A 27,290-nucleotide genomic window follows, 5' to 3' on the forward strand; every position below is an offset into this window, starting at 1 on the left:
CACAGATAGACCCTGCATTTCTCTCTGTCTGTGTCGTTCCTAGAATAGCTAATACAATCAACACTGTCTATTGTCATCACACAGGGTTACCCTGAATCCTGGCCTAGACTAAGCAGTTCAGGAATCATCTGCTGAATATAATAAAGAAGGATGTTTATAACTGAGCACCTTAAAACATTTTTAGACCAAAGATAATATGAGATGTAAACAAACAATACTATCAGTGGGGGAATGGTTTTTAGCTTTGAACACAGTTTATTCTCAGATACTCCAAAAACAAAGTCTGTTCCTTGTAAGTGGGATTTTCTGATACAAGCGCCCTTGTGTCTGTGATTAAAGTCATATTTTTAAATTCACCCCCTATTCTGAAATAGGTGTCTTTCCATCATCTTCAATGGGCTTTGGATAAGGCACTATTTGTACAAGGACTGCCAGGTGTCTTGTTTTCAACCAGAACACCCTATCGAAAAGTGATCCTGGCAGCTCCGGTCAGCACTGCTAACTGGGCCGTTAAAAATCCAGTTGGTGGCACAGCAGGGCTAAGGCAGGCTCTCTGAGTGCCCTGGCCCTGTGCAGCTCCCTAGAAGCAGCAACATGTCCCTGTGGCCCCTAGGCAGAGGCGCAGTCAAAGGGGGCTCTGCGCGCTGCCCCCAACCCAAGTGCTAGCTCTGCAGCTCCCATTGGCCAGGAACCATGGTCAATGGGAGCTACAGGAGCGGCACCTGCAGATGGGCAGCATGCAGAGCTGGAGGGGGGGACATGCTGCTGCTTCCAGGGAGCCATCTGAGGTAAGCGCCACCTGGAGCCCGCACTCCAAATCCCTGCCCCAGCCCTGAGCTCCCTCCCACACCCAAACTGCCTCCTGGAACCTGCACCCCCTCCCGCATCCCAACCCCCTGCTCCAGCTTGGAATCCCCTCCTGCACTACAGTCCCTCGTTCCCAGCCCAGAGCCCCCTCCTGCACCCCAAACCCCTCACCCCTGGCCCCAGCCCAGAGCCCGCACCCCTCCCACACCGCAACCCTGTGCCTCAGCCCAGAGCCCCCTCCTGCACCCTGAACCCCTCCTTTTTTGCCCCACCCAAGAGCCCATACACCCTCCTATACCCCAACCCCTTGCCTCAGCCCAGAGTCCCCCACGCACTCCAAACCCCTCAGCCCCAGCCCGGAGCCTTCTCCCGCACCCCAAGCCCCTGCCCCAGTCCTGTGAAAATGAGCGAGTGAGTGAGGGTTGGGGAGAGTGAGCACCAGAGGGAGGGGGGATGGAGTGATCAGGGGGTGGGGCCTCAGGGAAGGGAAGGGGCAAGGGGCGGAGCAAGGATGTTCGGTTTTCTGCAATTAGAAAGTTGACAACCCTGGTTTTGTACAGATTTCTTGTATTCCCTCTAATGCTCAGTAATGGTATTCATGCCTGCATACACAACCTCTGGACAAAGATGAAACCATTACTCAAGAGCCAAGCAATTAGTTTCTTTATCGCTGATTATTCTGTTTAACAGGGACATTTAGGAGTAATGGGACCTGAAGGAGAGCCAGGAATTCCAGGTTACATGGTGAGCTTATTACTAAATTAATGTGCGTGTGTGTGTGTGTGTATGTCAGTATTTATAGCTGATATATAATTTTGTGATTACAATATATTTTAAACAATCTCTCATAATTGGAGGTCAACTGTATAAAGAATGTGTAAATATCCAACTAGGTGACTGCCACACCAGATATTTTTATATGAAAACTGATTTTTAATAAATAAGTTTAATCTTGATGGATGGATTGATAAATAATAAAGTTTCAGTGGCAATTATTTCTTACGCACATGAGGCCCAATCTTGAAACCCTTGCTCTCAACCACTGCACTCAATAGGACTGCTCCCATAGACAGGACTACTTATGTAGGGTAATGATGGTAGAAGAGAGCTCCTACAAACTTACCCATTGCCTGCTGATTGGACAGGCATTTCCCCTTTCAATAAGAGAACCTGTAGTTTTTAGACTTAACAAGATTAGAAGAAGGACATTAATTTTTTGTGGCCTATGTCAAAAAATAATCATTTTCTTCCAAACTGATGTAATGATGCAAAGTGTAGATGGATTCCTGCTGTCACCTACTGGAATAATAATTAAATCTTTGTCTTCAAATATTAATTGCAAACTAAGGCCCTGATCCTGCACTAGGAACCACACTTGGCCCCCTTTGTTTCAACAGAGCCCCACTGAAGTCCATGGGCCTCTGTGATTGCACACACAGAGGTCTACCCGCCTGCAACAAATTTCCAGACTGGGCCCATAATTTGTCTGAAATGTCACTATTCAATTTACCATACAGCAGAAAGTGCTAATCTGAGCAATATATAACATTTTGTATTTAGTTGTTTGGGATTTTTTTAGGGTCATCAAGGTCAGCCAGGATCACCTGGTCCTCCAGGACCCAAAGGAGAGAAGGTACGGAAACTAGTTCTTGTTGTTTACAGTCCCAGTGATTGTAAAGGGTGGAAATGTTGTGGTACATTCATAGCTTATCAAAGCATTTCTCAAAAGACAGTTTTCACAGCCTTTGTTTATCCAAAGCCATCAAAAGGAAAAAGGATGACACCTCGGCTGTTGTGATGCAGTGTGAGCAAAAATGTAAACCTGCGGAAACAAATTATAGGAAGATAAAGTTAAGAATTAGAATAATGAAATGTTTCAGTTTCTAAAACATAAGGTCCTAGTTCTTCAATCATTTTCTGCATGACCAGACAGCACCATTGCCTTCCCTGGGTGTGATTACAGTAGTAAGCAACGTGGATCCAGCAAAGTACTTAAACATTGTGCTTAACTTTAAGCATGTGAGAATTTCCATTGACTTGACTTTAAAGTCAAATACATGCTTAAGTGCTTTGGTGGATCAGGGCCTATGCATGGTAGAAAGTGATTCCAAGATCAGGACCCAATGTTATAGATTCACTCTGATTCTTTTAGGCCTTGATCCTGCAGGCAGACCCTTATGTTCACTGAAGGCAATGGGGTGTCAGACAGGTACACAGATCCACCCATGCAGATGAGCTTGTAGGATCAAGGCCTTGCAGAGTAACCTATTAGGACCAGATTTTCAAAGGTGTTTAGGCTCCTAAAGATGCTGATAGGTGCCTGGTGGAATTTTCAAAGGCATCTAAGTAGATTGACTTCATGATTATTAGTTGCCAGTGGGAGTTAGGTTCCTAACCTGCTTAGCTGTATTGAAAATCCTACAAGGCACCTCTCTGGATCTGTGGATGCCTAAACACCTAAGAAAATCTGGCCCTTGGTCTTTAAGGGCAATATGTTACTGGAGCAGAGAATGTTTTATCTGTTGGTGTGGGTAGTAGTGTGACATTTAAAACATCATAAAATTAACCTATACAATTATTATGATACTCAGTATGATTAACAGTGTTTCCTCTACACCTATTGGATTAGGAGTAGTTAGCCTTTTTTTAACACTGGCAGGAGTGTCCTTTTTTCACTGTCCATTAACTAAAATGGGATTTTGTTCAGATTTCTTTTTGTTAAGAAAGCAAGTATGTAATTTTTCAGCCCAAAATGCAAATATTTTTGAAAGTGAGATGCATGTAAAAGCGGTGGGTTTTCTGCAGCCTTAAGTATAGTAGTCACTACCACCAATTGGTATAAATGTGTATATAATCCATATTTGCATGTATGTACACTGTATGAAATGTTTATTTCAGTTTAATATTAAATAAATACTTGAATAAATAGATTTTCATTACCAGGAATAAATATTTTTAATAATTATTTTCCTTTTAGGGTTACCCAGGCGAAGACAACACAGTACTGGGACCACCTGGGCCCATAGGTGAACCAGTAGGTCTTTCTTTCTCAAAAAAATTATTTTAGTGATTCAAGACGAGAGGCAGTAAATGGAGTTTCCACAAGTTATACAGTTGCTTCAGAAGTTTAGGGTCACTTTGTCATAAAAAGGTGCAGAACCAGTGTCTTTAGAAACAAAACTGAACACATTGTTTTACTGTACAAAGTGGCTGTCCAAAAATGGCACCTTCTTATTCAGCAGATCTGCACCCTCTGTTAAATTATCCTAATGAGATGACTTTTCATTTAGATCAACATGTCTGAGAACAGAATTTGATCCCCGTATTTATTCCAAATAGTTATCTGTTGTTTTAGTTACCCAGTATAAGTGTCTTTTCATTCCTGTTAGCAATGCAACTGTGCGAGGGTGAGCTGCTATGATGATTTGGCTCAACAAGGACAAGTGCAGAGTCCTGCACTTAGGACGGAAGAGTCCAATGCACCGCTACAGACTAAGGACCGAATGGCTAGGCAGCAGTTCTGCAGAGAAGGACCTAGGGGTGACAGTGGACGGGAAGCTGGATATGAGTTGACAGTGTGCCCTTGTTGCCAAGAAAGCCAATGGCATTTTGGGGTGTATAAGTAGGGGCATAGCCAGCAGATCGAGGGATGTGATCCTTACCCTCTATTCAACATTGGTGAGGCCTCATGTGGAGTACTGTGTCCAGTTTTGGGCCCCACACTACAAGAAGGATGTGGAAAAATTGGAAAACATCCAGCGGAGGGCAACAAAAATGATTAGGGGACTGGAACACATGACTTATGAGGAGAGGCTGAGGGAACTGGGATTGTTTAGTCTATGGAAGAGAAGAATGAGGAGGGATTTGATAACTGCTTTTAACTACCTGAAAGGTGGATCCAAAGAGGATGGATCTAGACTATTCTCAGTGATAGCAGATGACAGGACAAGGAGTAATGGTCTCAAGTTGCAGTGGGGGAGGTTTAGGTTGGATATTAGGAAAAACTTTTTCACTAGGAGGGTGGTGAAACACTGGAATGCATTACCTAGGGAGGTGGTGGAATCCCCTTCCTTAGAAGCTTTTAAGGTCAGGCTTGACAAAGCCCTGGCTGGGATGATTTAGTTGGGATTGGTCCTGCTCTGGGCAGGGGGTTGGACTAGATGGCCTCCAGACGTCCCTTCCAACTCTGTTATTCTATGATTCTATGATTTGTTTATTAAAAGGGTGTGAGTACTACCTACAACTATCTACATCAACGAGGAGCATGCCAAATAAAACTCTCCCATAACCTTAAGTATTTTTTTAATTCAGGCCAGCTTCTGTCCTCAGTTATACTTATGCAGCCCCCTTGGCTTCAGATTCTCCCCTTATTATTTAGACCTTTGCTACCCCAAAAAAGCAGAATTTGAAGGCAATGGAATGAGAAGATGTAAATGAAAACAGAATTTGGACCCCCAGAGGGAACTTAGCGAACAATTTTCATGAAGATGCCTGAGAGAGAAAAGAACCTAGTTCACTCGCCCATAGCTGTGTTGATTCTGCCGTGCTAACTGAAGCAAAAGTTGTATGCAGAGGAAACATGTGTGTTTCCGCTGGGAAGCTGCTTCAGGAGGCCCAAAGCCCAATGGAAACACAGAAGAGAGGAGAGGCAACGGAGGGGGATTCCACAATCCCATGCATGCCATGGAGCTGAGCTCTACAGCAGCGGTCTCTGCAGAAATGTTAGAGCACAGGAGAGAAGTAGGGACCTGGCATCAGATACCATGGTGATGAGCATGTAATACAGATGGCCACTGGATCAGTTCATAAACTTTGAAGATCCACTGTGCCTGATGATCCCCTGGTAACCTTGAAGTAAAGCAATATTTTCTTTCTTAATGCTTTTATTTCAAATACTGGGGGAGGGTGGGAAGCTGTTCCCTATTAAAATCTCCATCCACCTAGATGCTGAGTGCCTTCAGGAAGGTACTGAGCCCCCTTACCTCCACTGGGTAAGATCCTGAACTCATCAACTTCAGTGGATGCAGAATTTGGTTCATTGACTGCAATGAGCATTAAAGCACTTAACGCTTCCCAGGGGGGACCCAGCACCTTGCAGATCTGGGAGTTGAGACTTTTCCTTGAAGTCAGCAAGCTGCAGCTTCTACTGCAGGTGATGGGATGCAATCGTAGCAGCACCATCATTCACAGGGCCCTGCCTCTGGATTAAATGAGAGGCTTCCCTGCCTCCCCTATCTTCTGTACAGTTCTCATACACAAAACCTCTTCATGCAGGCTTCGCTAAGGGATTGAGGATTTCCTCTCATAAACAGTTTCACTATAGGCAGGTTCATTATAAAAAAGGATCCATCTGTACCTAGTGGTCCCTGTCATTTGTTTTCTTTACATATTAATCATGGTAATGGCACCTTCCTATAATCTTCTGCAATTTGAATCAAATAATCCCTTCAAATTAAAAAAAAAAGTTAGGGTCACATTCTGATCTTACTTACATGGGTGTAAATATGGAGAGATTCCTTGGATGTCAATAGAATTATTCCAGATTTGCAGCTGTGGGAGGTTAGAAACTTGGACTGGGGTCTTCATTTACAATATATTTTTGACGGTGAGGTGTTGCACGTCTTAATGTAATACATATTTGTTTTAGAAATAGTTCATTTTTATTCTGTGAACTTAGCTGATTTTCTAATTTGACAGTATGTAGATTTTGGTAACCTCACAGCTGGGTGGTTTGTTCTGAAGGAAAGGCCCAGATGTATTGTTACTGCAGCAGTATTTTAATCAGCCATTAAACTCTGCTCTTTGGTTGTCTCTCTAGGGTCCTAGTGGTGAACGTGGAGATAGAGGGGAACCTGGTGATGAGGGATTCAAGGTAAATACCACTTGCTTTGTAAAGCAGTAAAACAAAATTGCTGTTTTCTCGCGCGCGCACGTGAATGTGCTGATGCTTCACCTGTATTGATTAGTTCTTAGTGTAAATTTATACTGTATTGAATAAACTAATAAATTTGTCTGGAATTGCAAACACTATTATTTTGTAACTCTCATTCTAATAATTATGTGTATGTTTTATGCAGTTTTCCTACAAATATGCTGTAACCTCACTATAACAAACACTCAATTACAATTGCTACTGTTGTGGAGTCAGCAAAACAAAAAGATGCAGTCCCTGACAGAAAGATCTTACACACAAAAAACAGATCAGACCTATAATAAAGCAATAAACCAAGTATGAGCCAATCTCTCAAGAAAGCAGAAAAGTTTAAACAATGTATAATTCCCTCCCATGGTGAGTGTGGAGTAGGGATTGTCACGAAGAAAGGGTCACGAAGGGCTTGATTCCATGAGGCGCTGAACAGCCTGAATTCCATTTACCTCAGTGGAATTGAGGATTTTCAGGGTACATCTACAGTGCAAGAAATCACCCATGGCAGCGAGTGTCAGAAGTTGGGTTAACTGACTTGGGCAGTGGGTCCCCGCTCCCTTTGTCAGGTTTCAGAGCCTGGCTCCAGCCTGAGCAGGACCATTTACAGTGCTATTTTTAGCCCCATCGTGTGAGCCCAAATCAGTTGACCCAGGCTCTGAGACTTGCTACCGCGGGTTATTTTGCAATGTAGATATATCCGCAGCCCCTCCCAGGAGTGGGCTTCAGAAGAAAATGATCAGCTCATCAGAGTTATCTCTGCAGTGATATTTATGTTTTCTGTTTCTAGGGTCACACAGGGCTTCCAGGTCTAAGAGGAGCAACTGGACAACAAGGGCCTCCAGTAAGTGTTCCAGGCAGTTAGCTGTATGTATTGTGCTTCTGTATTTGTTATTGAAAATAATTTATTTCTCTCCTACCTTAATGGCCAATTGTTGTTTGCTTATGTTTTTTCTGTTCTTTCTAAAGGGTGAACAAGGTGAATTGGGAGAACAAGGACCAAAGGGAGAGAGAGGATCAGAAGTAGGTGGAAAAAAAAAAAAGAAAACTCCACTTTATTGTAATTCTTTTGTGTTTGCAATTGTAACAACCATTATTGTCCATAGAAGACAAAGTGAAGTTTTTAAATCATAAGGCTCCTTTCAAGAACAAAATATGATTTATAGCTGTTGCGCTGAAAGATGACTGTGGTATTTGTCTTCATGTTCTATTTTAACATAAAGTCTTATGACTTCCTGCCACTTATTGACACTCTACACCTTGTTAAGTCCTTACAAACACAAACCCAATGGACCTGATTGCTACCTAAAACCATACAGAGATGGATAGGATAGTTGTCCACTTGTGTGACTTGAACAGAGTCGCAGTCAAATTAGGTACACTTCATTTGTATTTCTCCGAAGAATTCCCTGTGCTCACTAGACTTTTCTCTATAGAAGATTTCAAATTAGGCCAGATTCAAGATGCCAACTGATTTTGGAGTTGGTTGATTTTTAGCCCTAATTACTTGATGTACGTCTCTTTTTGCCATATTTTATTACAACATATTTATATTTCAAAATATTTTAGGAACTGTTAATTTGTATTCACCTAAGTTACAACACTTCCTTTAAGGCACCACTCTGAGTTGGAGACAGTGAAGAGTTTCACCACTCCAGAGCACAATGTGTTCTGAAGCTCCCAGGATGTGCCGGAGGAGTATGCCCACTTCTACATCCCTTAGCATGCATTTCACTGGCTGAGTTGGAGTAGGCTGGGGTTAGGGTTAGAGGGTAGAGAAAATGTCACCCCTGTTGCGGTTCAATACAAGACAGGACATGGCTTTAGGCAAGCAAGCAGGCTGGTTTGCTGACAGGATTGCCGCTGTCAGCTTTTCCACCTCTCTTTTATTTCTCTCCCCCCTGCGCATTACATACCCCGACCACAAAAGGCATCAACAAAGGAAAAATTATAACTTTGATTAATATTCTTATTTACCAGCCTCTATCTACTACAATCCTTGTTCTCAGGCCTTGAGCCCAGTCCAAGGAAGCTTCCCACAGTTCATGTCCTCTGAGTGACTTCCCATGGTCCATGTCCTTAGACGGAGCAGTGTGTGCACCGCTCCTACACAACAGTCAGGGTGTGCCCTGAATGTTTTCAGGTGCATGAACTCTACATGAACCCTTCATCCCCCCCCCCCTTTTTTGTTTATTTGTGCTCGGCCATCTCATGGTAGCCATCAATTTGCTTTTACAAGCGATTTAACTCCCGGACAGACAAGGACATAACTCGGGGAGCCTGCCAGGGCGGGTCTCTACAAAGTCTTAACAAAGAGGGAATACACTGTACACAGCAGCAGCAAAAAATAAGCCCAGCAATCACAAATACAGTATAACCAAAAAGTTGTCGCAGCCACCCTAAAGAGGGCAGCCAACCTGTAAGCCAATTCCAAAAGCCCTCAAACCCCAGATCTTGGCGTATGTGTGCCGTAAGATTGGCCAGTTCGGCCAGTCTAGTTTCTATGGAACGACTATTATCAGTTAAATTAAAACAACACATATGCCGCAACGTGGAACAGCCTAAATGATGTTTCAAGAGCAGAAAATCAATGGCTGCTCTGTTATCCAAAATTGCATCCCTTAATTCGTGTTGCTCTGTATTAAGTAGGGCAATTGCCTGGGATGTTGTATTAATTGCCTTTGCCGCAAAACACGCCAGCGCATTTAAAGTTCTTGCTGTATAAGTGGCAAGCCCGGGGACCCCAACAATAGAGACCGCTAAGGCGGTATACTCAGAGTGGCTGAGAAGATTGATATCTGCGACACAATCTTCTGAAAGGGGTGTAGCCCTTTTACTGCGCTTTTGACCGCCAAAAGGCAAAATGAGTGTCATTCTGCTGAGGCAGCAAAGGGTGCCATCGCTTAAATTCGTGGGAATATAACTAAAGGTGCGTGAGCCGCAGGTAAAAAACCACCCGGATGGTAGGATGATATGGCCATAATTGTATGAAACATTCACGGCATGGGAACAATTTAAAAAGGGTTGAGAAATTTGCCAACAGCCTAAGGGCACCTTTGTACTAGTGCAGTTGACCACACGTGCACAGGTGACATTGTTGTAATGAGGGCAAGTGGTAAATGATCAATTACCTGATAAACATAATGTGTGTCCACAATCAAATTAAAGGGACAATCAGCGAAAAGTTGAAAGGCCAAAATAACAGCAGCTAGTTCCAAGGACTAGTAAAGCTCTCCAAGCGCTGTGCATGCAAATATTGTTGTACAAGTGAAAGAAGCGCTTTCAGCTTTTCTAGGGGGAGGGGCCACTGGTCAATCCATATGGGCTCTAAGGATTGCCATACCAATGGTAATGCGGATGGCAAGGTGGATGAGGGAGGATTTCGGGCCATTATATATTAATATTGAGGGTGGTGTCCAGCTTTGTAAGTAAGTCACGGCCCCAAATATTGAGGTGGACAGGGAGCACAAAAGGACGGATCGTAGCAAGGGCACGGCCTCCTGGTTTAGAGACCGTGACCCAAGACAAACTTTGGCGCCCGGGTTTGCTACCCCCGATCCCCCACAACTCTTTAGAAGGAACTGTTGGCCAACTGACCGGCCACTCCGGATCACGAATCACCGTAACGTCAGCTCCAGTGTCCACCAATCCTGTAAAAGGAACATTATTTAAGAGAAGTGTTAACTGAGGTTTCGAGGGGCGGACTGACATTGTTAGAGCAACAAGTGGAAAGGACGTGTTGTGAGACAGCAACTGAGGCAGCGTTGATCCAAAGCTGCCTCCGCCCCAGGCTCAATCCTCCGCGGCTGGCACCTGATAGGGGACTAAAATCAATTGTGCAATTGACCGTCCACGCGGGAGCAACTGCGGAAGATGGGTCCACACCTGAACCTTAATAACGCCAGTGTAATCGGCGTCAATGATCCCCGGGATGACAAAAAAAACCTGTTTCCCAGCGTGTGAGCAAGGGAGAACCAGACCCACAAATCCGTCAGGGAGAGGTCCCGTCACCTGGGTAGGTATGGCGCAAACCTCCCCTGGCAACCGAAAATCAGCGTCCTCCTGCATAATCAAATCAAGCCCTGCACTTCCGGCAGTCGCCGCCCTCATGGAGTCTACAGATTTTAAAGCAGAGGAACAGTTGTCTGAGTGGGAAACATCCCCGTTTGGCCCTGGGTTCGGGGGTAACCCGTCGTGCGCTTTCCCGACCCGCTACGACACTGATTAGCCCAGTGATAGCCCTTCCAACACTTGGGGCATTTCTTTGAGGGGTGAGCAGGCGCCGTCGATGAGCAGCACTCCCGCTGAAAGTGACCCTCCTTACCACAGCGGTAACAACGCTTCCCCTCCTTCCTGCTTTTCCGCAGGGCGGCAGCCAGAACTCCAGCTTTATGTGCTTGGGTTCCGATGTTTTGGCACGCCTGCAGCATGTCTGACAGCTCTAGAATTCCAGAGGCTTGTGCCGCCTGGAGAGCACGGCGGCAATCCTCGTTTGCATTTTCAACCGCCATCTTTAACAGGATCTCCTGAGCTGCTGCAGGGCTATCCACCTGTTGGAGGATAGCCTCCTGCAATCTGTTGGTAAAATCCATAAAGGACTCTGATGCACCCTGACGGATACTGGCAAAGCTTTTGGTAGGCTTGCCTGAATCCGGGACCTTCCGGAAAGCATGCTGGGCGCAGGTGGAAATAATGGGGAAGACGGCCTGAGGGAGTTGAGACTGCATCTGAACGGTAGCAAACTGGCCCTCCCCTGCCAAGTGCTCATAAATGATACCTTGCTCTCTATATACCTGGGCTTGGCGTTCCGCCATCTGCCGATTCTCACTAAGCCAAATAACATACTGACTGGGTGTCAGCATTATGCGCAACAGCGCTTTCCAGTCTTCAGGGACCAGGGTGTACCCAGTACCTAGCCCTTCAATGAGACCACGTACATACGTGCTAGTCAGGCCGAACTCGCGAATCGCTTTCTTTATCTCTCTGATCACCGAGTAAGGCAAACTGACCCAGTTTGCAACCTGGTTGCCCTGGCCATCATCCTGCCAGGTCACCGGACAAACTGAGACCAGATCAGCCAGCTCCTCTGCTGTAATATCGGAGCAAGTCTTCGCTGCGTGAACCATTTGTTGCACCAGCGAAAGCCCCTGAGCAGACACGGACGACCCTCCGGGAGGTCCCGGAGCATGGGGCCCCACGAGGGGAGAGCCATCACACAGCGGCTCCGGTGGGGAAGACAGGGGAGGTGGTGGTAATTGAGCTGCTGGGGGCGAAGCAGGGGGAGGGATGGTTGCAGGAGCGGACGGGGGGGGGGCGAGATCGGCAGCCCCTCTGTTGGCATGGGAGAGGGTCTTTCCGAGGCGACACGCTGTATCACGTCGTGGCAGAGGTGCCAGGCATCTAAAGCAGGCACGGGCGCCCGAGGCTCTTTGTGCAATGTCTGGCCCAACCACTCCCAGTCTGCTAGCTTAAGGGTTCCAGCTTCAGGGTACCACGGGCATTGGGCACTCACCTCCTGTAGCAGGAGAGTGAGTTCTCGAGTGGGGCAATCATGCTGAGCCTTACGCAGCAAATACTGTAGCTCACTGCGGTATTGCACTTGCAAAGCAGAGAGGGAGCTTCCCATACTTACCACAATGAAAAATACTCACCGGGATCTGCAAAGCGGATGAGTGACGCGTCTGAAACCCTTGCCGGGCGAGGTGAGTGCTGAGGGCCCCACGTTTGGGCGTCAGTTGTTGCAGTTCAATACAAGACTGGACACGGCTTTAGGCAAGCAAGCAGGCTGGTTTGCTGACAGGATTGCTGCTGTCAGCCTTTCCACCAATCTTTTATTTCTCTCCCCCCTGCGCATTACATACCCCGACCACAAAAGGCATCAACAAAGGAAAAATTATGACTTTGATTAATATTCTTATTTACCAGCCTCTATCTACTACAATCCTTGTTCTCAGGCCTTGAGCCCAGTCCAAGGAAGCTTCCCACAGTTCATGTCCTCTGAGCGACTTCCCATGGTCCATGTCCTTGGACGGAGCAGTGTGTGCACCGCTCCTACACAATAGTCAGGGTGTGCCCTGAATGTTTTCAGGTGCATGAACTCTACATGAACCCTTCACACCCCCACCCTCTCCCAAATAGTATTAGCTAGGAGCAGTCATTGCTCTCAAAGGTCTACAATGGAGGCTGACCACCTGTACACAGGTCACAATGGTTAAGTTCCTTTAGTGTTTCCTCTTTCCTGTGCCCACACAAGGGCCCGCCCCAGTCTGGCTCCTATGTGATACCTTTGTGCTGTATGAACTTTATTAAGAATCAGATATCAGAGTCAAATACAATTCTGAAATATTGGGATTGCTTTTTCCAGATATTAGGCTTATAGAAAAAAGATGTGATAATTTTCCTGAAAATGACTGACAGTGCCATGATGGAAATTTTTGAGGCGTCATACAATTATATTGGTGTTGAGACTAAAATGATCCTGTTTCTGTTTCATCCCTTAAGGAGAAAAATAGTATGAAATGGAAAATTACCAAAAATTCACAATAACCTAAGATAACAAATAAGTACTACTTGATAAGTATTTTTACCCTGAAGTGGTGAAAAGCCTTTAAAAATTTACTTCTTCTCAAAATATTTGAATGTCCTTTTTATGTCCTTAAATGGAAGTCCATTTGACAAACTAGCCCTGTACAAACACGCAGAATTACATAACGCTGATCCATCTGATGAAATAATCTGTAAAGAAAGCCCAATCAGACTGTATAGTATGTACATTCAGAATGGCTGGGCTTTAGACTGAGGCCTGGAAGTATGGAATATGCTACAAAACAACAGCACACTAATGACAGAGCAAGTCTTGAAAAGATCAAATATAAATATTTTCCTTCACCAGTAATATTTTGTCCTCATGGTGTACTGTAAATTGCTTAAAGTATTTCACACTTTGCCATTGGGTGACTTTTATTGGTTTCTAATATTTTTAGAAGGATTAGAATAAAGATGATTTGTAATCTGTATTCCCATTGCAATTTAAATGGGATGGATATTAGTGATTTGTCCCAAAACTCCCACTGTCACCCTACAATCCTGCTGCAAATAAACCATTTTCGGTGTATAGATGATCATCTGGATCAGATTGGAAATGGGCATTAATGCAAAATGAACACACTAAATCCTCATATACCAGTACCAACATGAAACCTCTCCTATGCATTCCGATATATTGACTTTGAGAACATATGCACACTGTAGGATAAAAACAGTCATCCCTCAACCCTCTCCCTGGGGAAAACTTCCATTATATTAATCAGAAAATATTCCCCAGCAAGAAATCTCCATATGCCAGTTTGGAGCCAATATTCAGCCTGGAACAAAACTTTACAGCTTAACGTCTTATAAAGTCTTTACAGCCTAAAGTCTTATAAAAAAGCAGGTTAATAATAGAAACATTGACACAACCTTAGCACCTGTGCTGTGAATAGTGCTGCTGTAAATAAGTTTTACAAGGCTAGTCACACAGAACATAAATTAACTTTTTATTTTATATAAACTCTGAAATGTTAATGAAAGCGAAACAGGGTGCTTTAAATGTATAGATTGCCGTTTTAATTGGTGGAGTTTTTGTGCCATAGTTTTATTAAGAAAAGTTATTAAATTAAACAATGGAACAGTATTTTGTTAACTTTCTGGTATTTATATTAGTTGGATGGTGGGTTTTGTATTTATCTTTATCTTTAGTTTGTTTAAACTTTATTAGGTTGAATATAGTTTTAACATAGTATGGTTATTCACTAGCCTTTATTTCTAGAAATTGTGTTAAAAATAATTTAGACCAGAAAACTTTAAAAGATCTTTTCTACTCAATCTATGCCGTAGTGTTGCTGTGTGCTGCTGCCGTCTACTTAGAAGTGGCTGTATTTCTAAGGTGGATGAATGATCCCTGTATATATTGTGATTATAATGGCTTTTTAAAGTTTTCTGTGTGCTTTGGGATCTTCTCAAAAGTGCTTCAGACTCATTGAAAGTCAATGGTACTTGAATGCTTTTGAAAATGTTACCCTCTCCATATCAGTAAGTTAGCTAAATCCACAGATGTCTCCACATTGGTTGTGCAATCCAAAAAGTGGGGTTTTTTTTAATTAACTGTTTATTTCATCATTCGTATTGTGTTTAGAGTTCAGATAAAAGGGAATATTCACTATGGCAAGAATCCTGTTTTCCAATACAGGCGTCAGCATATACATATTCTTATTTTGTATGCTTTGCTTTTCAAAAAGAGATGAAAGTGCTATTGAAAAATGTACTTTATTACAGTGATATTGTCTGATGGCGCAGAGTTACCTAAATATCTGGAATATCCTGATTAGCTCTGGTACTGTTGAAATGACCTGAAATTGTACAGTATATTAAAGAAGAGGGGGGAAATTGTGTGCAACCACACTATGAAGTCTTTGTTTTGATTGTTGAAAACGTCATGCTTTTAGGGCCTGATCCAAAGTCAGGTGATGAAAAGATTTTCATTAGAGTCTTCTTTTATGTCTTTGATTTGACCAATTCACAAATGTTTGAAATATCTAGGGTCCCACTGGAAAAAGAGGAATGACTGGTCAAGCTGGGAAACCTGGAATTCCTGTAAGTAACAAGATTCTGCCATCTATGTTCTTTTATAAAACAGATAAATGCAAATGACGATGCATATAAAAATCAAAAGTATTCGTTGCTTGTCGTAGTTTAAGGCCTGATTTTCATTTACCCTAAGACCACTTTATACTGCTTTGCCAGTCTAAATGGGACTCAAAGTGGGTCTAAATGTAATTGTCCTTAAGGTATATGAGAATCAGGCCAATAATCTTTGATGAAACACAAAATGGTATTAAATGATACTGAAAATGAACTCTCTCAGTTAATCAGCACATTGGAATGAGGTACAATTAGTGAATTATATCCTGAGGCTGCTTCCCATTTGCAAAGTTATAACTACATTCTTTGTCTGTAGAGTTTACACAGAGCATACAGTTCTTATCACATTAACAGGGACCACCCTGAAGTTAGCTGCATTTGTTCCACCCACCCACCCACACTCACTGATTGGCTCCCATAAATTCTCCTTCGAACGTCTACTGCCTTCAGCACTCTCCATCCGTGTGCCCATGACAAATATGGCTGACTGAGCTTCTGACCTTTCCCCACCTTTGTCACTCCATCAGACACCAGATATTAAATACACTTTCATTGAAAAGCAGTTACTTCTTTTTAAAGGAACTAATCCTTCCCCCTCTCCACAAGGAGTGAGCCGAAGAGGGAACAAGTGGATGTTCCGTAAATATTACCCAGTATACATTACAACAAGGCTATTTCTGTGTCCACTAATACATAACACCACACCAGCACATGGTGTAAACAACTTACTAGCTTTACATAATATCATTTCTGGTAAATGAGAAGTACAACTACCTAATAGATGCTTGTCAACAAACTGCACATTCTGTGCAGAGTGGATGGACAGCATTTTATTGGATAAATGAAGTTATGTAGCAATCCTAGGAGTTTAGTTATGCCCTCTGGAGTACTAAACAGATATATATGTAGTATCAGTAGTGCAGAACAAAGAGAACATGGGGTATGGCAGGAAAAAGGAAGGAGAAGCAGGGAAGAGAGGAGTGATGAGAGGAGGCTTCTGGGGAATTTCAAGGCATATCTCAGGCTCATTACAAGGTGCAAGTTTCTTGTACTACTAAAAATTGAAGCCAAGATTTAGATGACAAATGTTTTACATATTTATATCACTGTTTAAAACACATTTTTGGATGAGGCATAGTGATCTAGTTGGAGAGGATATTTTGTATTTCTGGTGCATGCATTCACTTGGAGATAATTACATGAGTTCTAAGCCTCTTCCACTAGCATATTGCAGTTTAAAGGTAAATCATCTTGTTGAAAGAAATTCACTGGAGCTTTGATGAAGATGGCATGGTAGCATTCAGTGAAAGCTTAACTAAGGGCTAGCAAGGTAAGTGCTGTTTAATGAGAGGTTCTCATGTGTTTTTGATACAGACATGTTTGAATTATGTAATTTCTCAATTATATAATAGCTCTAAATACTTTCAGAAATGACTTCTGACTTCTGAAGCCTTGTTTGTTGGATGTCCCACCTGAGATACCTTGGACCTGATGTGCAAACAGTCACAACTCCAGCTGAAGTCACTGGGATCTGCAGGTCCTCAGCACCTCTGAAAATAAGAACCAAGGAATCTCAGGTTGTCCATCCAAACTCAGAAGCCACTTTTGAAAATGTTGATCTAGGTCACTGAGTCTGTTATAGTACGGCCTAGGAAATATTGTTTTGAAATCTTTTTCTATGACTTTAGACACTGCTCATGAATATGAATAGATTAAGTAGATTCATATTCTATTTGAATTTGTTTCAAGGGAAAACCAGGCCCACCAGGGCAGAAAGGTGCTTCTGGATATCCTGGACCAGAGGGCATTCCTGGGAATCCTGGAAAGCCTGGGTTACCTGGGAAGCCTGGCTTTCCTGTGAGTAACATATACATTACCCTTCTCTATAGCCTTCTCCTCAAGAAACTTCCAAATGCTAAAGCATCCAAACAGAAGTACATGTTCTAGATTCCTTTGGCATCTTATTAGTTATGTAATTAGAAATTAGTTATGTATTTTCTTTAATTTTTGCTTCTGGAAATCTATCTAGGATGTAAGGTTAATTTACAGAAAAGGTGATGTCAGAGGAAGTAATATTCTGTATATTTCATAACTAGTAACTAAGCTGAGCAAAAGATTCACATAAAAGCACAGACACTCCTCTCCTCCCCTCCCTCCCCCCCCCGCCCAATTTGGGTGGGTTTGCAATTCTGATACCTTGAACATAGCCCAAGGTCATGAATGAGTTACAGACCTGGGCTGATGCTGTGATTCCTCACTGGCCAGTTCCGGGGTCACCCCACCTTATCTATGTTAACTTCAAGTGGGGGAACTGATGACCTGCCCGCTCACACTGAGAACCTGGGACGTTTTTCTTGTCATCGGAGTTGCTGGGTGAATAGTCTCCTACAACCCAGTATCTTTGACTACCTCAAGGCAGGGATTTCCAGCTCCCAAATCAAAGAAACTGAAGGCAACCTACCTCTGCCCTACACGCTTTACATATAAACAGAGAGAGGCTACAGGGTTAAGGAAAAGTTCTTTTTACAGCATTGTTACAGCACTGTTGTTATGGCATAGTCATCCCATATTCTTTCCCACAGCAACTAGAAAAGTACTGGGAGTTCCTTAATAACTGCACTAGAGATTAAGGCATCCTAGGTAGCCCAGAGTTGCTGGGGAACTCTGGAAGAGGGGGAGAAAGAGAGAGATACTGGTAATACCAATCCTACTTTCCTATAGAGAAGACGGCAAGCAGCATTCCGCCCCGCTGAACATCTTTTATCTGTCACCACTTCTCCAAAAGGAAGGATGAAAACCCTGTTGCTAATTTTCCACCATTGAAATCATTTAGGCTACTTACAGTAGAAAGCACTGTGCCTGGTAGTAAGTATTGGCTGGATTGACCCATAATTTATTATGACGATAAATTAGGTTAAAGTTGGTGTAACTATTTAGTCAAGTTAATAGTTAATGAAGAACTGCTATAAATACTGGTGTATTTGCATTTTGGTGAAAAAAAAACAAAAAAACAAATTAAATAACTTGTTGATGAGGGGGCAGATGCATATTACACTAGCTGTTAAAGTCTTCATATCATATTAACTGTGGAGTTACAGGGTTTATTTCAAGTGACTGTAATTCTTTGCAGTTGAATTTAGAGGGAACACCATAATGGATAGCTTTTTCTTATTCTTTTTAGCCTTTTCAGTAATAATTCAACATTCTTCCAGTACTTCTGAATAATGCATGTTAACAATAACATTGACATGTCTCTACTTAAGAGATATTTTAAACACAAGTTAGCCACATAAAATAGAGAGAGCAGAACATTTGTTATGAAAGCACAGCAGTTCATCAGGCTGGGAACCAGAGTAACATATTGAAAGGCTGTGGGAGCCACTCTTGGAAACCTGCTCTATTAATAGAAATGATGAATGGAACTACATATGAAAAAGATATTCTGCGTTTGCTTCTAAATGACATCATAATGAACACTAATTACGGATGAGGAGGGCATCTTTCCATTCATTTTTTTAAACATGACATAGGCATGTTCTTTTGGTTTAACTCCATACACTCAACAGCATGTTTTTCATTAAAAATTGTTACTCTTCTGTGCAATATATTTTAGTAGCAAATGTTCTTGATGTGATAAATTTATTTTTATATTCATCCTTTTTGTACACAAGAATGCTAATGGTATTAGTACGTTTGGCATTTATAAATAAGCATGTTGAATTTGAATGGCTCTGAAAGACACTATGAGAAAAAGGCGCTGTCTTTTTATTATGTGGAGAGCCTCCTACACACACAAATGTTTCAAGGCTGAACAGTCATTTCAGTACATCTGCAATCAATGAGTCTGACATCTTGTTTTCATCAAGAGGAGTTCCTTATTATACGCTTGTGATCTCTTGAATTCTCAGACCTAATTAAAAAGAAAACAACATATCTGTGGAAAGATCATACATTTGTCATACAAGGATGAGCCCAAGCAGTCATTTGCTATTACTAACACTGATCAGGGCCCTGACCCTGCACATTTTAAACTGTAATCAAGCAAAAACAGCTATGGGTCAGATCCAGATCCCATTTTATTGGTGTGGGGTTAGTTTCAGATAGATGATTCCATCACTAATATAAACAAATTTGTATGATCCACACTACCCTTGAATAGGAGAAGTGAAAGCAGCCACTGGGATGTCAGTAAAGCGGTTTTGAAATATGCAGTTATATGGAAGATCATTCTGCTGGTCATCAATGTCCAGACTCAATCTGCAGTCCGGCAACTGACCACGCACATGGGGACTTCAGTGCCAGCAGGGAGCCCCACTGATTTCATGTTGATTCACTTCACAGTTCTCAGTGCCTTTATCCAGGCCTGCGGAGATGATTCTCAGAGTAAACATTGAGAGAGGGGAGGTCTAATCACAAAATCAGGGGCACCATTTGTGGGGGGAGGAGGGGACTCCTGCCCCCACCCTAAGTTTTGTATGGGTGGTATGCTCCCAGACGGAGCTCTTAACTACAGCACAACATTAGTGTGCAGTGTGAGTTCTGCAGAGGAGAGGTGCTGCTCCCAGCTTGTGCCCCTGGGGCAGGGAGTCAATATTTTGTTTACAGACAGAGGCAGGGTGATTACGATAAGAAAGGGCTGGCAATTAAATTAAGGATCTGGAAGTGATTAGATGAACCTGTAAAACAGGAATCCCTGGTGCGGGTGAGGAGTGTTAAAGAGAGAATGTAGGGGACTCAGAAAAATTACGGCCAAGCCCTCTAAGCCAAGTTTACATTCTGAAAAGAGGGAGATTTGAGGGGCATAGGTCAAAAGAAGGGGCCAAAACCCAGGGAAGGGCTAGCAGTGGTATAGAGAAGTTCCCACTCTACCTGTGGTACTTATGTAGCCCCATCACCATAGTATCTGAGCGCCTCACAATATCTAACCTATTTCTCCTCACAGCCCCTCTGTGAGGTAGAGCAGTGCTGTTATCCCCATTGTACAGATGGGCACTGAGGCACAGAGAAACTAATGGCCAGATTTTCAAAGGTATTTAAGGACCTAGTGGGATTTTCAAATGCCTAGCTGAATCTTTGGGTGCCTAAAAACCTTTGCAACTGATCACCAGTTGGCAAGATCAAATTGGACAAATGCACAATTTTGCCAAAAAAGTGGGGTGCAATCCCTAGTGGGGCACGGAGGAACATGCAATGCCAGCCCCATGCAGGAGGGAGGGCTCATGAGAGCGGCTCAAGCTAGGCTGGCCCCGTGTGGGTGGCAGGGGGCACTTGGGCTGGCCCTGCATGAGGGGGAAGGAAGAGTATCTTGGGCTGGCCCAGGGAGGCAGGGAGGGCTTGGACCAGCCATGTCTAGAGGTGGGAGGCCTTTGGCTGGCCCCGTTGGGTGTCCTATTTTCTCTTTGGGAAAATATGTCACTCTACTCAGGGCTAGCTTCCTATCCATTGGACCAGCCTATCTCTCTGCTGCATGCTGCAAAAAAAGGAGGACTCTGATAGATGGGAACAAAACCAAGAAGGCCAGTTCTCTGAGACTCCAGAAAACAGTCACAAGTGATTAGGAAGCATGGCTGACAACATGTAAAGCATCACAGAGGTCAGAAAGGATGTAGAGAGAATGAGAGGAGATTACTTGATCCACAATAGGTGGTAGGTTCTGCCCAAGGCTGGGCTATACGGCAATGGCTGCTGCGCAATTTTAGATTTTAACTGAAAACCATTTTGTTTTGTCATTTTTTGTTCTGCGTTCGAGAAAAGGAAGGAATGAGAAAGTTTCCTTTGAGTATCAAAGTGTTTATGCCTCAAATTCTTAGGCAGATATATTGAGCTGTATCCTGGCCAATTCCAGAACAAAGAACAGAAATTCCATCCACAGAGTCCATAAAGTCAACAATTATTGTCATGATTTGTATTATTCGCTGGGCACCATCTGTGTGCTCAGCACTGTTCAAAATATGCCAGAAAATGTAATCCCTGAGCCAATGTGTATAAGATGTGTAGCCCTGGATAAGATGGCTCAGATATTTAAGTATGAGGTATATAGTTATTGAGCTCATGTTAATATCTGTGAGTGGAAGCACTTATGGCAATAAAAATGTTACTTGATTAAGGACTAGAAGATTTGACCCTCCAACTTTCTTTCAAGAGGAAGAGCTGCCCAGAGGTCCTGTGCCTGTTTATTTTCCTTTCCTGCCTACAGTGGCCCTGGTATACCTTGGAAGTCTCATTTTTTTCCTCATCTTTAAAATGTGGAATTTTCTTGGTGTTTAGTTTTAAATACTTTCCTGTGAAAATTGCAACTCAGTCAGTGTAGTGTTGTGTTTAAGAGTCTTCTAGAAAGTAACTATCCTTCGCAGTGTTGCCAACTCTCATGATTTTGTCTTGAGTCTCATGATAATTATTGTTTTCCTTAAAGCCCCAGCTCTTGGAGTCAAGTGGATATGTGATGATTTCAGCTTTCATTATTACAAAAAAATGACGTTTCTAGCCCTTGTGGCTGTGGAGAAAGCTTTAAAGCATGACCCCAGGGCACCTTAAAGGCTCAAAAAGGAGAAGGCAAATAAAAAGAACACCAAATCTATTATTTTTACATAATCTCATTATTTTAAAGCCAATCTCTTGATTTTGGGTGAGCCTGATTCATGATTTTTGAACACTTGATGTTGGCAATACTGTGAAAGTGACTTGAAAGTGTCAGTTTCACTCCCGTTTAAAGTCTGTTTTTAGTCTATTATTTGTAGTGGGTTAACACCCCCAGAGCCCAAGGCAGGTGCAGTATAAACTCACGGGGTCTTGCCCTCGTAGGATGTTTCCAAAAGTTAAATGATCCATTTCAAGCCTGATAAACTGCAAAAAAGTGATAGAAAGTAATTAGATTTTTCTACAATTGTTTCAATTGTAGTATTCAAGAGTTAGTAACAAAGTAAGAATATACCTTAAAATTTTAAATCTAACCAGTGTCCCTTAAGTGACTTGATATAAGATGTCAGAACATGTTGGTATTAGAGCTAAGTGGGTCTAATATTTATTTAATTTTTGTTCTTTATTTAGGAATTAGATACAGTGCTACTGTCAGCAAATTTCTGAATTATTATCTGCAAAAAGACCTAGAGTTTTCAGGTGTCTAAGTAGCCCCTGGAATCACAGTTAAAGTTGCCCCTCCTGCAAGTCTGAAATGGTATCCCAGCACAAAATGTTGTTTTAGTTACTAAGAACAAGTTTATTTATTGAGTAATCTCAATATGTTTTACAGCTGTATACTATTGTCTAGCTGTATGCGCATATACAGAGATGTGATATAAATATATACACAAATATATAAACAGCATTGACTGAACATTAAAATGTGTGCCTGCTTTAGTGTGCAATGGAAATGCTGCCAATGGCTGTTCTGATTGTAATCTGTTGTTCTTGACTTGTTAAGGGTAATAAAGGAAGCCCAGGAATAGCAGGGCTGGCAGGGTATCCTGGAACTCGGGGAGCAAAGGGATTGCAAGGCATGCCAGGTATCAGTGGAGAACCAGGACTAAAGGTACTGTGCATGATATTTTGTTATGCTTGTCAGATCCAGTGTTGTTGACATTCCTTAATCTTCATCTTAATCTCCTATCTGACAGATTATGGGACAACAAAATGCCTTTTAATAACACTAATGTTAGTATCAAACGCATATTTGAAATGTAAGACTACAGATGGGGCTGGTATAATTTTTCTTTTCTTTCTCACTTTTATAAAAACAGAGCAAATTAATCTGGCTTTGGAGCACCAGTTCCCATCCACCAGCATTTTACTTCCAACATTCAAATTCATTCAAAATTCAAATTTTGAACCATTCAAAATTCATCTATCTGGCCCCTTACTAATACAAGTTTTAGAGTCAAATCCTTTAGTCTTACTGAGGCAAACTTCCCCTGACTGACATAGGAGTTTTGCTGGAGTATGTCCTGCATGATTTGTCCTGTGAAGCAATCCATTAACATTTGATTGCAATACTTTCAAAAGTAAGGCCTAATCTGGGAAGGTGGCAGGCATCTCTGAGCTTCAATGGAAGTCCAGGGTGCTCAATATCTCACAGGACCAGATGCTTTCTTCTTGAGCCCAACATCCCAAAAGGAGTAAACAATTTGAGATAGCTCCATTTTCCAGGCAATTCCAGATACCACAGTAACATGTTTTGATCCATCAACTAATGTGAAACCAACTAGAAGTAAACTGAAGCAAGTGCCAACAAAGCTACCACCACTCATTGGGAGTGGAAGTTGTTTTGTTAACAGGAGAACTCTTTCCTGCCAACAAACAGCAGCTACACTGCGTGCCTTTTAGCAGCACAGCTGTAGTGGTACAGCTATGTTGCTAAAAGGTGCATAGTGTAGACATAGCCTGTTCCTGCCCCAAAGAGCTGACATTCAAGGAACAGACAATGGGAGAGGAGAGGGATACAACTCACCGGCAAAGTTATCAGGGTGATGTTTTGTGTCCCCAAGTCAAACAACAATCAAGAAATGTTGGAATGGAATAATTACTGGAAAATATTCCTGAAAGAAAAGTAGTGAAATATTGTACAATTGTTTGAAATAGATAGTGAAAAAGCTTGTTGCTATATAAAAGCTGTTTAGCTACATAATTCTTTTCTGACACACGTTCATTGAGGAGTTAATCTTTTAGCTGTTCTGTTGCAATTATAAGGTAAGATGCATTATCTGTCTCTCCACAGGGTGAGCAAGGGCTTCAGGGTCATCCAGGAAAACCAGGTAAAAGAGGCCTTCCTGGGGTACAAGGTGATCAAGGCCCACCAGGAGATCCTGGATTGAAAGGGAAGACTGTACGTATCTACCATGGATGACGCAAAACAATATTCTAACAATTCAGTCAGCAACATGGAATAATAACCAACATGCCTGCTAATATTACAGGGAGAACTTGGAGATCAAGGTTTGATGGGGTTTCAAGGATTCCCAGGTCCAAAAGTACGTGTGCGTCTTTTTTGTATTAGAGTTTAAGCCATTTGCAAAGAAAGATGGGGCAATTTTAATTGGTTTTAAATGTATCCAGAACTGTGAGAGTTTTCAGAGTAACAGCCGTGTTAGTCTGTATTCGCAAAAAGAAAAGGAGTACTTGTGGCACCTTAAAGACTAACCAATTTATTTGAGCATGAGCTTTCGTGAGCTACAGCTCACTTCATCGGATGCATACCGTGGAAACTGCAGCAGACATTATATACACACAGAGATCATGAAACAATACCTCCTCCCACCCCACTGTCCTGCTGGTAGTGTTTCCTTGCTCACAGCTCCAAGCCCCTTTCAGCCAGCACTCAGCCCAAAAGCTCTCGCTCTCTCTGGCTTTTCTTAGGGCCATGCTCTCGGTGCTTGTCCAGGCTGTGTCTGGCTTTCTGCACTTTCTCTGGTATGTTTACACTGCAATTAGACACCTGTGACTGGCCTGTGCCAGCTGACTCGGGCTAAGAGTTTCAGGCTAAGAGGCTGTTTGATTCCAGTATAGATGTTCAGGCTACACAATAAGCTCTGGGACTCTAGAGCCCAGGCTGTAGCCTGAGCCTCACATCTACACCACAACTAAACATCCCCTCAGCCTGAGTCCCATGAGCCTGATTTAGCTGGCACGGGCCAGCTGCAGGCTTTTAATTGCAGTGTAGACATACCCTCTGTGTCTATTTCAATGGTGTTTCTCCTGCTTCTCTTTCTCTCATGCACACACCTCTGTTACAATACCCACCTAAGCCCCTCTCCTACATAGTGTCAGATAGCTGTGTTTGGGGTGGAGGCCTCTACTATTTCATATAGGAACTTAACTGTTTCTTACAGCTATCTTAAATAAAGGGCAGCAGTTACATCCCCCAGCTTCCATGAGTTTTAGCTTAACCCAGAACAGAAATATTCTGAGCCCTGGTCTACACTACCAACTTATGTCAATATAACTACATTACAACTACAGAAAAACCGCACCCGAGTGACGTAGTTATACCAACCTAACCCCCAGTGTAGGCAGCGCTATGTCGGCGGGAGGACTTCTTCCATTGCCACAGCTACCGCCTCTCAGGGAGGTGGAGTACCTATGCCAATGGGAGAAGCTGTCCCATTGGCATAGGTAGCATCTTCACTAAGTGCTACATCAGTGAAGCTGCCGCCACTGCAGTACTGTAAGTGTAGACAAGCCTGGAGCCAGTTTGTTTAATGTTTTCACTTTGATTGCTCTTAGCAGGTATCATGCTTCCACTTTCCATACTGTTTTTTCTGAGAAAAATAATTGCTTACGTACAGTAGTTTTGGCCGATAGTGGCTAGATTTTAATCTGTCAGAGGTTCAGGCGGTTTAAGCTTTTTATTTTTATTTTTAGGGTCCTGATGGGGACATTGGTTTAGTTGGAATTCTGGGTCCTAAAGGTCCTGTAGGCCAAATCGTAAGTATTATATGTAATTCTACAAAATAGTTTTCACAATACTGTTGGTGCATCTTCATTTTCTATAGCCTTTTCACGTAGAGCTCTGTAATCAGATTGAATGAGCCAAATAACTCCTTTTTCTTCATAGCAAACCAGAACATTTAGTCAAATGCCCACCTCTCAGCTGCTAGAAAGCTGCTCTGAAGGGCAAATTTGGCCCCGGGAATAGTTAATTCAGATGTCACATTTAGGAATTATTCCTTTTAACTGAAGGGTAACTAAACTGAATTAGCTGCTTGTGTCCAACCTGTGACAGCTTTTCACATTGTAATTTTCTCTCCTGTTACTCATGCAAAAATCTGGAGGCACTGCTGGGATTTATCAACAGCGGTATTTGAGGGAGGGAATATTCATCTATCGTGCAATCTGGGGTGATGGCCAGGTTGCAGCTCTGCACATCACATTGTAAAATGCTCTATTCATCACTGCCAATGACAGGGTCTTAGCTCTTGTGATATGTGCCCTGACATCACTTCTGGGAGAGTTTGATTAGCTGGTGTCTGAGATAACCAGCTTGAGAGACTTATTTTTATAGCTGTTTTCTCTTCCTGATCATCAGTATACAGCAGAGACAGTGGTTCTGAGCTATTTGCCCAAAAGAAGCTTTATCATTTACCAGAATGAAACAGGAAAATACCTCTGTTAGCAGTGTTCACTAGTTGTCTTATATGATTATTTGTGGGTAGCAATATACCTCAGGATGTGGCTGACGGTAGCTCAAAACAAGGAATATTTGGCTTTTGGGTAAATAAAAGACTTCATTTACCATGGTTTTAGTGCTCTGACTTTCATAGCGATATAAAGGCTCTCCAAACACAAATACTTACTGATTATTAAAGTAATTATCTGGTTCATTGCCTGTTGATAGTCTTCAGAAAGCCAGCATTGACATGGCACTTTGAATACATATGGAATCCTGTGTTGTTTCATTACTGTGCTGTTGAAAGTTTTAGGCCTATAATTATGCATGGAGGCATAGTATGGTGTTATTTAAATATAAATACAGTTATTTGAAGATTGAGCAATGTGTTTTGTGTTTTTCTTGGGATTTTATTCATGTTGAAATCCTGTAAATCCTTTGTTTGTTTACAGGGATACACTGGCCCCATTGGTCAAGAAGGCATAATAGGCCCAACAGGCAAACCTGTAAGTTTAAGTCCTTAGGTTTCCCTTTACATTTCACATTATTCATTAGGATGTTCTTTCATCCATGTGTTTAATTATGTCTTAATAGAAGATTTTTACAACTTAAGCAGCAGCTACCAAGGCTATTTTCATATTACACCATATCCACACACTACTGTATGTGACTCTAATCTAAGTAGAGCAAACTAAAAGATGGCAAGAGTCATTGGAGTGAACCAGTTCTCTTCTTTGACAATGCAGTACACATAGGGTGAGATTCCATGCTGCTCCTCTCATT

At 42.5% G+C, this 27,290-nt stretch overlaps 1 protein-coding gene across 10 annotated transcripts in view; it reads left to right on the forward strand.

Annotated features, from left to right (window-relative positions):
* Positions 1 to 27,290, forward strand: part of COL24A1 (collagen type XXIV alpha 1 chain) — a 241,328-nt gene that overhangs the window by 188,034 nt on the left and 26,004 nt on the right. For all 10 annotated transcript variants that reach the window (XR_012160423.1, XR_012160422.1, XM_073357181.1 and 7 more), the window contains 13 exons: positions 1,498 to 1,551; positions 2,387 to 2,440; positions 3,785 to 3,841; positions 6,626 to 6,679; positions 7,521 to 7,574; positions 7,700 to 7,753; positions 15,308 to 15,361; positions 17,159 to 17,266; positions 22,830 to 22,937; positions 24,120 to 24,227; positions 24,319 to 24,372; positions 25,763 to 25,825; positions 26,960 to 27,013. Coding sequence is in view for 8 of the 10 variants with exons in the window: in XM_073357181.1 (XP_073213282.1) it covers positions 1,498 to 1,551; positions 2,387 to 2,440; positions 3,785 to 3,841; positions 6,626 to 6,679; positions 7,521 to 7,574; positions 7,700 to 7,753; positions 15,308 to 15,361; positions 17,159 to 17,266; positions 22,830 to 22,937; positions 24,120 to 24,227; positions 24,319 to 24,372; positions 25,763 to 25,825; positions 26,960 to 27,013 (876 nt within the window). In the remaining 2 variants the exon portion in view is untranslated. The remainder of the gene's footprint in view (positions 1 to 1,497; positions 1,552 to 2,386; positions 2,441 to 3,784; positions 3,842 to 6,625; positions 6,680 to 7,520; positions 7,575 to 7,699; positions 7,754 to 15,307; positions 15,362 to 17,158; positions 17,267 to 22,829; positions 22,938 to 24,119; positions 24,228 to 24,318; positions 24,373 to 25,762; positions 25,826 to 26,959; positions 27,014 to 27,290) is intronic.

Source organism: Lepidochelys kempii, chromosome 8 (genome assembly GCF_965140265.1).
Source record: "Lepidochelys kempii isolate rLepKem1 chromosome 8, rLepKem1.hap2, whole genome shotgun sequence".
Lineage (NCBI taxonomy): Eukaryota > Metazoa > Chordata > Testudines > Cheloniidae > Lepidochelys > Lepidochelys kempii.